This window comes from Rhinolophus hipposideros, assembly GCF_964194185.1.
Source record: "Rhinolophus hipposideros genome assembly, chromosome: 5".
NCBI classification, from domain to species: domain Eukaryota; kingdom Metazoa; phylum Chordata; class Mammalia; order Chiroptera; family Rhinolophidae; genus Rhinolophus; species Rhinolophus hipposideros.
Window position 1 is genome coordinate 16,649,559 of NC_138051.1, and position 18,675 is coordinate 16,668,233.

Sequence of the window (18,675 nt, forward strand, 5' to 3'; positions counted from 1 at the left end):
GAGTTTTCCTACAGACCAGGCTCTTCTGCATGCTATTCTTGTGTAACACTTGTCTGATGCTCAGTCTAGTAATTCTAGGAAAAGAAATCAGGTTGGTCTGTCATGGCTTGTCCCTTAGGGAAGCCGTGCTGGCTCCAACTGATTAGTGCTCCCTCTTATAAGGGTTCAAACCCAATTAAACCCCTTTTAATGATGAACTTAACCATTCCAGAGTTTTCTCTGTGATTAATCATACATTTCAGAAACCATAACTCTTACCCTTAAAAAAATAAAACTCAGATTTGCCATTGGCGGTCTCCAGGTCTCTACCACCTGTCCCGCTGCAGCTCCTCCAAGCCTGCTGCTCACAGAGGCTCAACAGGCTTAAACCTATCTCGGTAAGCCAACAGGCTCAGATATCTAAGTTAACTCTTCAGATCTTTTACCAATCTCGGGTTTCAAGTTTCTTTTAGCAATTCTTTTTCTCTTCTTTCTATACTAAAGATCATTCTCCTTGTCAGATTTAAAAGAAGCAAAGTACAAGTTTATCAGCTTCCTTTTCATTTTGTCATATTTCTGTTTATTTAAAACTTCAACCTTTTTCTAAAAATAAGTTAAGGCAGCTCTGTCACATGTTGTCATCACACTATTCATCCCAAATGACAGGGTTATCCTTTCTTTTTTCTCTCTTTGCTCCAAAACTAACATGGGGAAAAAAACACCAAAAACTTTTTATGCTTAGCATTATTCACAGGCCTCAACCGATTCTGGATCTTAGCCTTCTTGATATCATTGTTATATCCACATGCCGCTTTTATGTTTATCTATGGATACGTATTTCTTCTTTCATCTTTTGTATATTTCTAAAACTGAACGCAATAGATCAATTATAATTGTTTTGTGAGAATTTCGCAGGATTTAAGGCATTCCACATAGCTTAAACTTCCTTCCATTTAGAATCTCAAAATAAATGTAATATCTATTTTTTTTTACAGACTTTTGACCTTTTTCTCTAAAATGCTCAGCAATTCTCTCGTGAGCTCTTGTGTCAGTCATTTCTTCACAGAGTCTCTATTACCGAATTTCTTTTTTTGTTGGTCATGATTTCTTAGACCAGAGTCCTAATACTCTATTATATTAACGAGTTTGTAAGAGTAGAAATGGTCAATAAAGTATGGATTCATCAAATTTTCTACTTTTGAGCTGAATGAGACCTTCTGCTATATATGTGAGCAGTGGAAGTCCTGCGTTGCTCCTTTATTACACCTCTATGCTATTTCTATTAGCTGTGAGCTGTCAAAGGAGATCTTAAAAAAAAAAAAAAAAAAGAGGTCTTCTTGTCCTCCATAACAGTATACTGCTGGAGTATACTGTTCCTCAGTCCTGTGCCAGAGATGCGATAGACAAACTCTAGGGCCTCAAATGTCCAAAGTTCATGGATAATAACATCATCTTGAGATGTTAACACAAACAAATAAATAACAAGATACTTAGTGAAGACTTGGTGGAATGAGTCACAGGAAGACTTCCAATGTTATTTTCTAGAGCATTTATGCTGTATCCCACACTAGTCCACAATAAACCATAAAGTCTTTTCAGATTCTCTTCTCCTCCCCTCGAAACACTTCTGTTTCCAGTTTAGAGCTCTCTCAATCCATTCTCCAAGTCTCTCTCTCCAAACCATCCCTCCCAGTTTCATGAGGCATGCTCCATCCCTAGTCATTTTTGCTACTGAGGGTCAGTGTTCTTGTACTTAGCCAGACACCTGTTCATTGCTGTTATGAAAGGACCGTGTTACAAAGCAGTAAAGAGTGAAGATTCCAGAATTAGACCACTTCAGTTCAAGTCCTGCCTCTACAACTTATCTAGATGTTTGTACTTGGGCAAATTATTGATCTCCTTTATGACTCAGTTTTTTCAACTATAAAATGAGGGTAACAATATGGTTGTTATTAGAAAAAATAAGGTAATATGTGTGAAACAGTTAGCAAAGTGGCACACAGTCAACACTCAATAAATTCTAGTTATCACAGGAAAAGGGCTGCCTCTTTTTACCAAAACTAAATAATTTTGCATAACTTCTTACTAATATTTAGTAGCTACCACAAGCCAAAAGAATGAACATTTTGGGACTTTTCCAATGAGGAACTTGAATTCCTGACAGGCCATGGTAGTTACACCACTGCCCAGAAAATCCACTTCGTTTTTGACACATTAGCAGCTAACCATTTGCCTCGCGTGCCCACATTTTCTTCCCAAAGCCCCCATGTCCAGGTAGAAGAAGAGATAAAAACACCATCTGTGCCTACCAGCCTAACACTTTTTTGATCAAGATGCCATCGTCTTTAAAGATGCTAAGGTCCTCACTCCTAGAAGCTGTTAAGGTGAAACAGGGTTCATATGGAGTATTAACAGTTAGCAATGAGTGGTTCACTCAGCCTTGGCAAGCTTCACTTCATATGCCCAGGCACGTGAGTTAGAAAGAAGCATGACTTCTTTTTTTTTCTTTTTTTTTTTCTTAAATTTATTGGGGTGACAATTGTTAGTAAATTTACATATATTTCAGGTGTACAATTCTATATTACATCGTCTATAAATCCCATTGTGTGTTCACCACCCAGAGTCAGTTCTCCTTCCATCACCATATATTTGATCCCCTTTACCCTCATCTACCACCCCCCACCCCCTTAGCATGACTTCTGATGGAGTCAGTCACCAGTCACAGCATAAGGCCCTTTTCCCTGACAGCATTGTTGGATTTTCTCCGGCCAACTATTACTTGAGGATCTTCCTCATTAGTTATTATTCCCAGATATGCTACTGACATATAGAGTGAAACTAAGAAAGTAGAGCTTGAGAAATGAAGAAAAAGCAGGAGATAACTGCACTAATCCAGACAGAAGGTCACCAGGACCCAGGCAAAAATGGAAAAGAGAAGAAAAAAAAATTATAAGCAATAATGTCACAGAGGAATCTAGGCCCTGGAGACATTATATGTGAAAGGCAAGGAGAGGGGGAGGTCACAGATAAATCCAAGGTTTCAGAGTTGGGAGTTGCAGGCAAAAGTTGAAAAACTGCTAATGTCCAATTGACTTGGGTGAAGCAAAGTAGGAATGATAGTCTTCGGTGGGAAGGGGATGGCTCTTGGGATCAATTTCTGATTGCAAGTCCTGCCTCTACAACTTATCTAGATAAGTTGTCCTGAGATTCCTTCCCTCAAACATCCATCTTTTCTTTGCAAAGTTGCAATTAAGTTTGAGACTAAAAGGCTTCAAAAGAGCATAGGTCCCATTTTCCCAAATGGACAATTTGCACATCGGAGGCCATTTTTCCAGAGTGAACTCCCCTACATTCCTTGGTCCCTGGTTGGGCCATTTCTTCACACCTGCACATCCTCAACTTTCATAACTCTGTTTTCAAGATAAGTAGTGTTTTACCTTTACAGACACCTGTTTGGCCACTTTTGAATCACGTGTGGGCTGGTCATCTTCCAAAGGTTTACTTGATTCATCTGCTGGCTGAATTTCAAAAGTTTCCTGAGGTTTATATACCATAATTTCTGCTTCTGAGACTCCCCATTCTAATACATCCTCTTGTTCAATCTGTAAAATACTTGACATAGCTTCAGGGAGTTCCTCAAACACAGTCTGTTGGAAAATGTAAATGTACAAGAATGCTTTTTATTATTTGTCCTTCCAAAGTTTTAAGTCATACAATGTTTTTTCTCTGACAACAAAATAATTATGAAAGTGCATGACTGAAGTTAAACAGAGATAGTAAGTTTCCTTTGAAGATTTACAAAGAGAAACTCAAATTGACTTAAGAAAAATATAAAGACTGGCAAATCATTTTCTTCAGCCCTTGTCCTAGAAAATACAGATGCCCCACAGTTATTATCCATCAACTCTAAGGAAATAACAAGACTCCAATCCGACCCTGATTCCACCCGACACTCACACAGAGACATCTCACCTCTCCTCGACCTCAGGTTCCTACATCCTGAGAAGTGGGATTCCTGCCAGATGCTCTTCCAGAAGCCTGACTTAAGGTCTTCAAGAACAGCTGACCCAGAGGCCTCAGGAAGACCATCCAGACACCCTAACTCCCTCCCAAGATCAAATGAAAAATTCTCACAAGATGTCATTCCTACACCTGTTTTATGTTCCTTAAAAATGTCTCACTGACTTAATCTGTCTCACTAAATCTTAAGAAAAGCATCTTTGCAGTCATTTTTAGGTATTACCCAATTGTAAACCAAGATTATTTGGGATTATGGAGCACTGGTAATTAAAACTTTACTGACTCAGGTTAGCAGATGATAAAAACAGCCTGATTTATATAAAAATCTGAATTCCATAGAATGGCTTGAAAATGCAATTGCATCCCTTTGTTCTTTGATACACTCATTTGTTAATAAGTAAAATAAAGGGCAAAGATGGCATACAGTATCAAATGCTATAAAAGTTTCTTTATATGCAAGAAGGGATGGCTGAACCGCGAAATTTAAATTTGTAAAACGAAATGGGAATCTGGAGTTCATGTTTTTATAAAGCAATTGGATGGTGTTGTGGAAAAAGTAAAAGCTTTGTAACCAGATGGGAATTAATTCAAAACCTGGATCTGTCAATTAACAGATGTGCATGCTTGGTCAAGTTACTTAACCCCCTTTAACCTCATTTTCTTCCTTGAGTAATAGGGGCTATAATAAAATCCTTTTACTAAATGGCAGAATAGAAACGTGTGTCTACTCTAATATGTGTTATGGGCCGTATACTGTCTACCTATGACAAACTCGTTCATTTTCTGTTCCATAGCTCTTGGCGCTGTTCATCATTCCCTTTCTTTTGAATTTCTCTGCTCCTGGCTTCCTCAACAAACTGTTTCAGGGATTTGGTTTGGGAGACGGAATAGATGAAGGTACCACACTGCAAAATTGAAAATGGAGGAAGAAAAGCATGAAGAGAGGACAATGGTAGTCCTCCAGCTGCAACTGATCTTCAAGACTCTGCCAGCCTCATCTCCTCCACAAAGCCTCTCCTAAGCCCATCATTACTCAGTGCCCTGCCTCTATTCTAGCATGTATCATACTATGTTACAATTGTTTAAGTAATCATTATCATAATTATAATCATCAACATATGGTATATGAGCATTATCTCATTGAATTTTCATCTTCACCACAACTGCATAAAGTAGGACCTGTTTGTAATCCCATTTTATGGATGAAGAAATTGAAGATTAGAGAAGTTAATAAACTTCTCTAGAGTAAGTAGCAGAGATGTGTTTGAACGAGGACATCCTGATTCCAAATTGTACTCTTACCCAATAGACTTCTTCCACCCAATAGACTAGTGGTTCTCAAAGTGTGGTCCATAGACTTCTGACAGTCTTCAAGACCCTTTCAGGGGATCCTGCAATGTCAAAACTATTTTCATAATAATATGAAGGCTTATTTGCCTTTTAACTGTGTTGACATTTGCGCTGATGATGGGAAAGCAGTCGTAGGTAAAACAGTGAATCAATACTTTTCAAATGATAAATACATGAGATTATAAAATCATGCAGGGGTTAAAGATCCATTCAAAGAACAACGTGGATCAATGGATTTTAATGTAATGATATAAGTTCATTGATCTGGTTTCAGAATCCCCACTGCAACTAATATTTAAGAAACTACCACTTGTGGAGTTTTAGTATATTAACAAAGAGGAGTATCAATAACTATATAAAAAGTTTAATAAAATGTGATTCCCTTTCTAATCTCTATGAGACCAGACTTCCTTGATACATTTCAACCAAAAGAACATATACAACAGATTGAATGCAAAAGCAGATATGAGAAACTAACCCTTTATTAAATCAGATTTAAAGAGATTTGCAAAAAATGTAAGGCAAGCCTACCTTCCTCACTAAATTGTTTTGTTTTAGATACTATTTTTTCCTAAAAATATATGTTTTATATTAATATGTAATTGGCTTATTCATATTTTAAATGAATAAATATTTTATGTTGTTCTCTGTTTTAATTTTGAATATGGTAAACATTGCTTGCTATAATCCACATAAACTAAAACTCCTTTGTGTCTATAAAATATGTTTTAAGAGTTTAAAGGCCAAAATGTTTGAGTTACTTTAATTAAAAACTTTAAAGTCTGAGAACTCCTTTTAAAAAATTGTATCTTACCTATCTTTTTTTATCTCAAGCACTAAGCACATTGAAGACCCTCTGTTATTATTTGTGAATGAGTTAATGAATAAATAAATGAAATTATATCAATGTTTTCCCTACTATGTAGTGTCTATTTAGAATATACATTAAACAGAATTGTACTTTGTCTCTTTATTATTGGTCTCCTCCCTACGAGTTCCTCAAGGGCAAGTACTGTCTTTTCCATCATTGTATCAGCCATGATGAAAACAATGCCTGCCACACTATAGGAAAAGGAATGAATGAATACATTCCTTGATTTTTTTATGTGTTTTTTTTTATAAGTATTCTCCATAATCATTCAAAAACTATGATATTTAAAATGGTGGATACTTAACAAGAAAAGATATCCCATTAAAAATGCTCTTTTTCAAAAAAGAAAAAAGAAAATACGTTGCATCAAACTACTAAGATAATTCAGACCTGCGGAATTGAATTGTTCCCAACTGAAGCTGCCATGCGCTGAGGGTGAGGTGCCGGGCAGACACTCTTGGGATGAGAGCATGTTAGCCAGTGCTTCCCTGACAAATCTTACCCTAGGAAGCTTCTAGAAGTCTAAGGGTCAGGTACGATGGACAGAAAGAGTTCTATCTGGTCTCAACACAGAAGCATCTAAATGTCTAGTGATTCAACCGTTTATGGTAACTCTAACATTACAGGATCCATGGCGTTTGTGAAAAGAAAAGATTCCATACACTTTCTAAGCATGATATATTATCCTAAAAATGAAGTTTGATCAGAATTTTTATGTACATGGAATCATATTTTCAGGAACTAAAGGAGATAACTATTTAATGATACCATTTTACAAATCCTTTGTAAAAGAACTGATCATCATGTCATCATTTGTTTTACATAAATGTGGATTTCTATACACAGAGAGACACAATTCCCATTCACAGGAAATTATGTTCCAGATTGCTTCGAATCCCATAGTATTTTGCCAGTCATGGATGAAAATGAAGCCTTATTTTTGAAACAAATTTCTGTCACCAACTGTCCATATTCCTCTATAAAATTCTCCTCTTGTCAATGTTTTTCATAATTCTTCTAGCTAAATGAAGAATAATGTAATGCTTTCTTAGAAGCTAATAACTTTTAATTCTCCAACATTCTAGATCTGAATGCCTGTAGATCAGAAGGACTGTTAAAGTCTTTCTCTTCTACAAAGAGTCTGGGGCCTTAGCTCAGAAATTCAATGATAGGCAGCAACCGTGAGCCAAAATAGTCACGACCTCTAAAGTGGTACTGCATTAGATGTGCTTTCAGTTAAACATACCTCTAAAATAAATCAGAGGAGATTTAAATAAAATAAAAAACTCTCTAGATAAACATTCAAGCAACAGGAGGCAGACTATTACTTCAATATAGGTAAGGAGGATTTTTATTAAAGACTTTACCATTTGAGGTTCCTCAATACTCATCTGTAATCCTTGCTCTGTTTGCATTTGAGATGTTTTCCGCCAGTACACTTTTCCCATTAAAGAAATATCCTTGAAAGAGAAAAAAGAAACAATTAAAATAATGACAATTTTAAAAATCATTGAGGTATATTATCCAATGCAACAAAATGCTAGTCGGTATAATGCAATAAATGAGGACTATTTAAAAGACGAATATAAGCAAGTCAATATTATGTATGGAATGAAAAATACAAAACAAAAGGTACAATAAGATTATTTTGTCTATTTTTCCAATTTGATGGCTTTCTAAATTATTGATCTCTATAGATATATCATCAGATTAATAAGACAATTAGGTAACAAATCAAATACTATAAAACACTGCTATTAAATGGCTGCACAATAAAGATAAAATCAAAACTAAAATTGAATCTAACCAGGAGCAAGAAAGAATATGAATGCATTTAAAATGTTAATGGGTATAACTTTTAGTGTCATTTTTATTACTAATGCTAATTTCTATTGTATAGAAATTAGTGGTAAGAAGACAGCATACCACCATGTCTAACAATGAATACGAACAAAGAAATCCAGCTTCTGTCCAGACTGTAAAGTCACAGTCCAGGCATCAAAAGGCAAGTTATTTTGCTTCCCTTCACCTCAGGTTAATCATCTTTATAATGGGTATTTGACTACATGACTTTTTAAGGCCCCTTTCTTCTCTTTTAATAATGTCAATAGCAAGATATGAGCATTCATTGTGCTTTTAAACTCTGCTTTTCTATCTTTTCTTTGTTTCATTAAAAAAAATATATCCAACTGAGGTTACTGGCTTCTACTCTACCCTCTTGTCATAAATAACTATAAAAGTGAACAAAACATTAGAAAAACTCTTTTAGAATTAGACAACAGGCAATGCAAGACTATGATAACTAAGGAAATTGATACAAAAAAAGGTTAAGACCTAAATCACCCCAGATTTCTGCTTTATGCAGTTTGCAGACCACAACACAATGAAGGGGAAACCATACAGGGACCAGGTGTCTTACTCAGTAAAAGAGACAGAAATTATAGGAAGGAGAAGACAAAGAAGGTAGAATATGTTAGGCACAGCATGGAGAGAAGGGAGCTGCACAGAGAAAGAGCTCCAAAAATAGCTGCAGAAGCCCTCAAAGGGTGCTTGAGTCTTTAGGTGAATACTAATCTACTCATGCAGTGGTGAAACACATGAGGCCAGACAAAGAAAAAGTGTCATGGAAAAAAATAAAACAATTACCAAAGAGCTTACATAAAGCTGAGAATCATTAGTTCTCTCACTAGACATGCTCAACACATGGTATATTCATCATAACCCTCAGAAGGACCATACATTAGTAGTAGTGCTAAATTAACCCTAGAGTAAGGCTTCTTTGGACTTTTTTAACAACATTTCAAATAATCAACGTGATCTTCAAGTACCTTAACTGCCCCTCAGAATGAACTTTTAACATTTTTAAATGAAGACAGCAAAATCCAGTACTCTACAACGTAAAATGCACAAGGTTCATCACCCAATCAAAAGTTAGCAATCATAAAGAAGCATGAATATGTGATATATGACCAGGACAAAAATCAGTAGAAAAGGACCCAGGTATGACAGAGACATTGAAATTAGCGATAAGGATCTTTAACCTTCTAATATAAATATTATAAATGTTCAAAGAGATAAATATCATGAGGAGGAAACGTAAGTTATAAAAACAGAACCAAATGGAACATCTAGATAAAACATACATTATCTGAAATAAAAATTTGACTGAGTGGCATTAATAGCAGAGAAGACATTGCAAAAGTAAGCCAATATCAGTTAATTGAAGACACAGCAACAGAAACCATACAAAATAAAATACAGAGAGATATAAAGACTGAAACAAAATGAATGGATTCTCAATCTAACATATATTTAATTAGAGTCCCAGAAGTGGGGGTGTAGAGTGAGGAGAAAATATTTATACAAAAAAAATGGCCAAAATTTTCTAAATTTCTTGACAACTATAACCTCCCCCTGCAAGAAGCTCTATGAACTCCAAGTAGAAACACACAAAGAACATTGTGCCAAGCAATGCTTATAATCAAAATGGTGAAAAACACTAATAAAGACAAACTCTTATAAGCATCCAGAGAAACATGAAGTACAAATAAAAAAGAATTACCAACAACTGATTACCACAAATTAATACTGCAGGCTTGTCAGAACTATGCAAGCCAAAAGACAAAGAAGCAACATATTTTAGTCTCCACACTGAAAGAAAACAACGTCCACACAGAATTCCATACCCAGCAAAAATATCTTTCCAAACCAAAGGTGATATAGCTTTTCAGCAAACAAAAGGTGAAAAAATTCATCACCATCAAACCTGCATTACAAGAAATATTAAAGGAAATTCTTCCAGCAGAAGGAAAATGTTATCAGATTAAGACTTGAATGCTCACAATGGAAATAAGTGGTAGAATGATAAAAATGTGGGTAAATAAAAAGATGTTTTTCCAACTCGATTTCAGGTCAAGATAGCAGAGTAGGTAAACCCCATGCTCACCTACTCTCAGGACCACATCAAATACAACTATGCCACAGAACAACCATTATTAAGGATCACCTGTATTCTAGCTGAACGAGAGCCCTGCAGCTACAGACATACAGCAGAAGCCACCTTGAGACTGGCAGGAGGGGCAGAGTTATAAAATGAGCTGGTCACCTGCATGTGACCATTAAAAATAATCTCTCAGCTGCGGAGGTTCAGCCCCCACCCCCAGAGGTGTGAGGGATCCCAGGCCCTCCCCAACCCAGTGTTTCAGTGTCGGAGTGAGAAGTCTCTATAATTTCTGGCTATGAAAACCAGTGGAAATTGTTGCTGAGTGAGACAGTGGGTGGCTGCACTCCCAGGCACTCTTCTTAAAGGGACCACATAGGAACTTACTCATTGACAGAATCACTAGCTCTGAGCTCCAGCACTGGAGCAGCAACTCAAAAGGTGCCAGGGACATATGGGGAGGAACTGAATTGTCTGGCATCAGCGTGAGAACTGGAGGGGCAGCTTCCTCCCAGACTGAGGAGCTGACATACGCCATTGTTTCTTTGTTGAGCCCTCCCCCCTCTCTACGCGCAGATTCAGGCAGACATCATACCTGAGTCTCCACCAAACTGGCTATCACCTTTCCTCTGCCTTGCCCTAGTGATTCCTTAAGACCACACCCCACCCAACCTTCAGGCACACCCAAGCCCACTTACAGTGGCTTTTCTGTATAAACAGCCTGTCTTGGCTCGTGCTGCAGACATTCTTAAAATCTCAAAGGTTCACAAAACCCAACAAGCAGCATCTGGCTTTGGCATGTCCCGTACATCTGTCTGAGCCACCTTAAGCCTGACACTAATGACAGCTGGCCTTTGTGTATGTGGAATCATACATAAAGGTTGGTTCACAGCTTGGCCTCTCAAGGCACCTCCAAGTACTGCAAGGGTGGCAGCCATCTCTGGATTGCTTTGTGGCTCATGTGAGGTGGCCCCGGGCCAGCACAGGCTGTAGCTGAACTTGTCTTGCAGCAGTTCCACTCCCAAGAGGCCCCAGGACTGGCAGGCCAGTGGCCAGCTTTGGACTGGGCAATAGTATCACCCGGCCACCTCCAAATATGACACACCCGAAAGGCGCACTGGGCAGACCACAGCACTGCTAAAGTGAACCCTGCTCTATAGGTTCAGCCTCTGCACAACAGCTCTTCCACTGTAGTCATGGCCAGTCCTCACAATCAATCAGCCTGAGGGTCAATCCTTCCCATATGTGCAAATAGCAATCAAGTCTCAACTAGAACTATGCCACTGAGCCCCACACAACACCTACTACCTAAGGCCACTCTAAGAAGACCAGGAGACATAGCAGTCCTACCTAATACATAGAAACAAACACAGGGAGGCAGCCAAATGAGGAGACAAAGAAACATTTCCCAAATGAGAGAACAGAAAAAAGCTGCAGAAAAAAAAAACTAAACAAAATGGATACAAGCAATCTATCAGACACAGAGTTCCAAACACTGGTTATAAGGATGCTCACTGATCTTGGGGAAAAATTCAACAAAGAGATAGGAAACATAAAAATAGAGATAGAAAACATGAAAAAGAACCAGCCAGAAATAAAGGCTGCAATTACTTAAATGAAGAATACATTAGAGGTAATCCACAGTACATTAGCTGAGGCAGAAGATTGAATCAGTGATTTAGAAGATAAGGTAGCAGAAAACACCCATACAGAACAACAAAAAGATAAAAGAATCCAAAAAATGAGGACAGTTTAAGGGGCCTTTGGGACAATATCAAGCATACCAACATTTGCATCATAGGGGTACCAGAAGCAAAAGAGACAGCAAGGAATTGAAAACCTATTTAAAGAAATAATGATGGAAAACTTCCCTAACCTGGCAAAGGAAATAGACATACAAGCCCAGGAAGTGCAGAGTTCCAAACAAGAGGAACCCAAAAAGGCCCACACCAAGACACATCATAATTAAAATGCTAAAGGTTAAATAAAGACAAATAGAGAATCTTAAAAGCAGCAAGAGAAAAGCAGTTAATTACCTACAAGGGAGCTCCCCTAAGACTATCAGCTGATTTCTCAACAGAAACTTTGGAGGCCAGAGGGATTGGCTCGAAATATTCAAAGTTATGAAAAGTACCTACAACCAAAATTACTCTACCCAGCAAGGCTATCATTTAGAATCAAAGGATAGATAAAGAGCTTCCCATATAAGAAAAAGCTAAAGGAGTTCATCACCACCAAATTAATATTACAAGGGATATTAGAAAGAAATTCTTAAGACAAAAAAAATATAAAAAATATGAATAATAAAATGACAATAACTACATATCTATCAACAATTATTTTCAATGTAAATGGATTAAATCCTCCAATCAAAAGATAGGAGGGCTGAATGGATAAGAAAACAAGACCCTTACCTATGCTGCCTACAAGAGACTCACTTCAGATCAAAAGATATACAGAGACTGAAAGTAAAGGGATGGGGAAAAGACATTTCATGAAAATGGAAAGAAAAAAAAAAAAAAAACTGGGGTAGCAATACTTACACCAGACAAAATAGACTTTAAAACAAAGGCTATAACCAGTGACAAAGAAGGCCCCTGTAATCCCACTTCTGGGTGATTATCTGAAGAAACGCAAAACACAACCTCCAGGGCACATGTGCCTCCTTATGTTCATTGCAGCATTGTCTACAATGGCCAAGATGTGGAGGCAGCCTGGGTGCCTGTAAATGGAAGAATGGATAAAGAGAAGGTGGTACATATATACAATGGAATATTGCTCAGCCATGGAAGGGAATGGGTTCTTGCCATCTGGAGCGTCATGAGGGGTATTGTGCAGAGTAGAGTGTGTCAGAGAAAGACAAATGCAATGTGATTTCACTTATATGTGGAATCTAAAGAACAAAATAAACAAACAAAACAGAAACAAACTCATAGATAAAAAGAACATTTTGATGGTTGCCAGACAGGAGGGGGTTTAGAAATGGGTGAAAAGGGGAAAGGTTAAGAAGTACAAATTGGTTGTTACAAAGCTGTTATGGGGAGGTAGCATAAGGAATATAGTCAATAATATTGTAGTAACTAATTGTATGGTGTCAGAAGGGTACTAAAATTATTGGGGTAATAAATCAGAGGGGGTTTGGAGATCAGAGTGAAAAAGGTGAAGACATTAAGAAGTACAAATTGGTAGTTACGAAATAGTCACAGGGATGTAAAGTAAAGCATAGGGAATGTAGTCAATGGTAATAATGGTGTATAGTGCCAGGTGAGTACTAAATTAGTCAGGAGGATCACTTCGTAAATTATATAAATGTGTAACCATTATGCTGTACACCTGAAATTAATATAAAATAATATCAAATGTCAACTGTAATTGAAAAATTAAACAAGGGAAGAAAAGCTGAAGGGGAATAAGATGTTCAAATTTTCAGGTATAAAACAAGTAAGTCATGGGGATTTAATGTACAGCATAGAGAATATAGTAAATAATATTGTGATAGCATGGTACAGTGTTATATGGTTGCTGGACTTACCATGGTGATCACTTCTTTAGGTATATAAATGTTGAATAACTATGATGTACACCTAAAACTAATATTGTATTTAGCTATATTTTAATAAAAATCTTTTTAAAAAGACATTTTCCCTTTAAGGATTTCTTTAAAATAGACTGTTTAAATTAAAAATAATAATGTATTGTGAGATTTATAACATATATAGGTGTAAAGTATGCATCAATGATAGCACAATGATGGAAGAAGGGAAAAAGAATTATACTGCTATAAGGTTCTTATATTATATGTGAGATGGTATATTATTTACTGCGATAAGTTAAATATGTATATTGTAAACCCCATAGCAGCCACTAAAACAATAAAACAAAGAGGTATATAAGCTAACCATATGGAATTACATGAAATGCTAAAATAAAAAATAATCAAAAGAAGGCAGGTAAAGCAGAGATAAAAGAACAAAAAACAAATAGAAACCAAATAATAAGATGATTAATCTAAACCCAATATCAATAACTACATGTAAATGGTTCTAAACATTCCAATTAAAAGACAAATTGTCACACTACAGAAAAAAAAAAGATACTACTACATGACTGTTATAGAAAACCTACTTTAAGTATAAAGACATAAATAGTTTAAAGTAAAAGCTGAAGGAGATATAACATGCAAACACTAATCATAAGAAAACTGGAGTGGCTACAATAATATCAGACAAGGTAGACCTCAAAACAAAAAATATTAGCAGGAGAAAGGATTAATTCATTATAATAAGATTCAAGTTCTTCAGAAGATATAAAAGTATGCACTAATGACAAAACTTCAAAGGACATATAACAAAAGCTAATAATATTTCTGAAAACAGAAATAAAAAATTTCACTACTATAGTTGAAAATTTCAAACCAAGACTACATCTGGTTCCAGGGACTTTGTTTTTGATAAATATACCAGCTAGACACTAATGTGAAATGGGAAAGCCTGTCAAAATATTCTTTACAACATTTTAGTTTTAAAAATATATCATTAAAATATCAAAAGATGATGATAATAAACACCAAATTCAGAATATTGCTCACATCTGATGAGGGAGGGAATTATTGGAAAAAGGTACAAATGGGGTCTCTACGTACAATTTTCTATTTATTTAAACAATACGAAGTGAATGACAAAATAATAAATTTTCAAAAATTTTAGTGATGAGTACTTATTCTACAATTGAAATATTTCAGAAAAAAAGTACTTTATAAAGAAATGTCTCAACACATTTTTTGTGGGTAACATAATGTCAATGATGAATAAAAATATCTTAATATAGAAACTTATAATTTACGTAACTTGTGAACATAAATGCAAAAACCACAATGAACATATTTGCAAGTGAAATTAATCAGCATATTTAGAAACAATCCATCTTGATCAAGGAAATCTTTCCCAAAACTGCATGGATAATTCATTGCTAGTTTTTGAGAGTAACATATAACATGGAAATTCATATGATCATTTCAATAACTGCTAAACAAAATCAATAAAACTCAACACCTATTTCTGAGTAAAAAGTAACTAGAAGTAGAAGAAAATTTAACACCACAAGAAATATTTGCAGACTCCTGTACCAAATACTGTATTTCATCATAAAACATTAGACAGATCAGACCCAAGTCAACAAGGAAAGAAAATAAGTGACAAAACTAACATAAAAGAGAACACCAAAATGTCATTATTAATCGCTTATGTGATCATATATTTGATGGAAAAAAGAAAATCAACTGAAAAACTATCAGACCAAAACAGGTACTAACATATCTAATAAATTCAACAAATAGAATTTTACCCCAGCAATAATCAGTTAAGATCCCATTCTCAAAATAAAAATGAGCTACATTTAATATAAGCAACAAAATAAATGAATCTCAAAAACATGTTAAGCAGAACGGCCAGGTTAAAATGGCAACAGAATAGCCAAAAATGCCCTCTCCTAACCACCTAATAAATATACAGGCAAAAATATATGAAACCTTGAAAGTATTTGTCTAGTAAATCCAATGCCTGGGTTTTTTTCAAGGATACTTTCTACTAATTGCTTTTTTTCTGTGTATGGACCGTACTTTCTTGTTTACTTGCGTGTCTCATAATTTATTGTTAGAAGTCTTATAACAACCCAGGGAGCAGTTATTCAATAAATACTAATGAATTTCAGTAGAAACAGTGAGCTTTTTAGTGTTTTAACTTGCCCTGTTCCCATACTCTGGCGTCCAGCTAAGCAGTATCCATGAAAACTAAAGATAAGAATAAAATAAACATTTTAGTGATTTTCAACCCTGTGAATATGTAGGCTGATTGGGGATGGTCTCAGCTTATTGCTAGTGATACTATTGGCTAGAAATACCTGTGGGCACTCACTGGGGCTGACACTATTTGTGTTGAGACCTCATAGGCATTTCCCTAACTGGAGCCAATGTTGTGGCTGCTAGATGTGCCTCAGCAACAATCATTTAAAAACTTTAAAAAAACAAGGTTTATTACTGACAAGTCTGGATGATACATGGCATGCCCAGGGCCACACAACAAGGTCATGGGGGGTGGGAGGGAAGAGAGAGCGAGAGCGAGAGAGAACCTGAGGTTCTGTCTTCATTGGGGTTTATTGAGAGTGGGTGTCCAGGGTACCATCACTCTTCATTGGTAAATAAGATCAGGAATTAAAGTGTAAAAAAGGAAAAACAAGCAGTCAATCAAATGGTCAATTATCTAGGTCAACCAGAGCTTCCCGAGAAGGGGAACTTCATGTGTGAGACAGTCTGTTTCTTTGTATAGTTTGTGGCTTGCAATGTGTTCATTCAAGATATATGAGTTCGTGAATTTGTTGCAACAATGTTGCCAACCTTTTCTGATACCAATGGGATTATTCATTATGAGTTTGTACCAAGTGGACAGTTAACCAAGTTCACTATTTGGAAGTGCTGAAAAGGCCGCATGAAAAAGTTAGATGACCTGAACTTTTCACCAACAATTCATGGCTCTTGCATCATGACAACGCACCAGCTCACATGGCACTGTCCATGAGGGAGTTTTTAGCCATTAAAAAAATAACTGTATTGGAACACCTCCCTACTCACCTGATCTGGCCCCCAATGACTTCTTTCTTTTACCTGAAGATAAAGGAAATATTGAAAGGAAGACATTTTGATGACATTCAGGACAATCAAGGGTGAGATGATGAGAGCTCTGATGGTCATTCCAGAAAAAGAGTTCTAAAATTGCTTTGAAGGGTGAACTAGGCACTGGCGTCTGTGCATAGCTTCCCAAGGGGAGTACTTCAAAGGTGACTATAGTGATATTCAGCAATGAGGTATGTAGCACTTTTTCTAGGATGAGTTTGCAAACTTAATTGCCAGACCTTGTATGTCTTTGAAGTGAATACCCTGGGAAATAAAAGCTTAATTAATGTCAGGCATTTACATTATAACAAAAAAAAGCTAATTGTCAGGTCTTACACTACATTGATGTACAGGCCAAGGGCTGTGCACGTGTTCAGAAAAGACATAGAAGCCCTAAGTTTTCACCTTTGATTGACCTTGAGGCTCTAGGCAAGCCAGAAGTAAGGACTAACACAGAGTTGTAAACTGACTGCTTGAGCGCTGAAGGTGTGTCCCAACACACAAAACAATACCTAAGCAAAAGCTGAGACACTGGTTCCAGGCACTCAAGGAAATCTACGTTCAAGCATTACCTGTCCACTAAGCTAACGGAGCAGAGACTTCACTGGCCACACACAACAAAGCATACATACTTTACAAAATTAATACAAGTCACTCAATTTTGTAAAATGAAACAATAAAAACAAGAACAACAGCAACAATAACAAAACCTGGGGTAAAAGGAGGCTCTGATTTCCACAATTATCACATTATATTATTATAAATGTCCAGTTTATAACAAAAAAAAATGAGACATGCAAACAAATAAGAAGGTATGGCTCAACACTGGAAACAAGACATTCACTAGAAATCATCCTTTAGGAAGCCCAGATGTTAGACCTACTAAACAAATATTTTAAGTCCCCTATTTTAAATATGTTCAAAGAGCTAAAGAAAACCATGTCTAAACTGAAAGAAAGTATGACAATAACATCTCAGCAAATAGATAATATCAATAAAGAAAAAGAAACTATAAAAATGAATTAATAGATATTCTGGAATTGAAAACTATAATACATTAATTGAAACAAAAAATTCAATATAGGTGCTCAGAAGCAAATTTGAGCAGATTCTGAAGAAAGAATCAATTAAATTAAAGATAGGTCAATTGATGTTACTCAGTCTGAGGAACAAAATGAAAAAACAACAGAGAAAATTGAACAGAGCTATGGAACACCATCAAGCTAAACAGGGTCCCAAAAGAAGAGAGGAGGACAAAAAGGATAATGGAAGAAATAATGGCAGAAAACTTCCCAAAGTTGATAAAACACATTAATCTACATATCCGAGAAGCTAGACAAACCATAACCAAACTGTCAAGCTATTCAAAGACAAACTCTTGAAAGCAGCAAGAGAAAAGCAATTCATCACACACCAAGAGAGCCTCAATAAGATTAACAGCTGATTTCTCCTCAGAAACCATTGGGGGCCAGGAGGCAGTGAGATGACATATTCAGAGTGCTAAAAGAAAAAAAAAAGTCAAATAAGAATTCTAAATCCAGGAAAACTATCCTTCAAAAATGAAGGAGGAATTAAGACATTCTGAGATAAACAAAACTGAGAGAGTTTGTCACTAGCACAATTGCCCTACATGAAATACTAAAGGGAGTCCTTCAGGCTGAAATAAAAGGACGCTAGACAAGAAAAATAGAGAACAAAAGTAAAAGTAACTAGATACATAAATATAAATGACAATATAAATGAATTTTTTGAGTATAAACTTTTTTCTCCTATCTGATTTTAAAAACAAATGCATAAAGCAATAATTATAAATATGTTGATAGACACATAATATATAAAAAGGTAATT

General features: G+C 36.0%; 1 protein-coding gene across 1 annotated transcript in view; it reads right to left on the reverse strand.

Moving 5' to 3' along the window:
- TTC6 (tetratricopeptide repeat domain 6) overlaps positions 1-18,675 on the reverse strand; it is a gene marked incomplete at both ends in the record, with an annotated part of 195,629 nt that overhangs the window by 125,194 nt on the left and 51,760 nt on the right. Inside the window, 2 exons of the mRNA XM_081048294.1 lie at positions 3,417-3,626; positions 7,588-7,680. Of these exons, the coding sequence (XP_080904420.1) occupies positions 3,417-3,626; positions 7,588-7,680 (303 nt within the window). The remainder of the gene's footprint in view (positions 1-3,416; positions 3,627-7,587; positions 7,681-18,675) is intronic.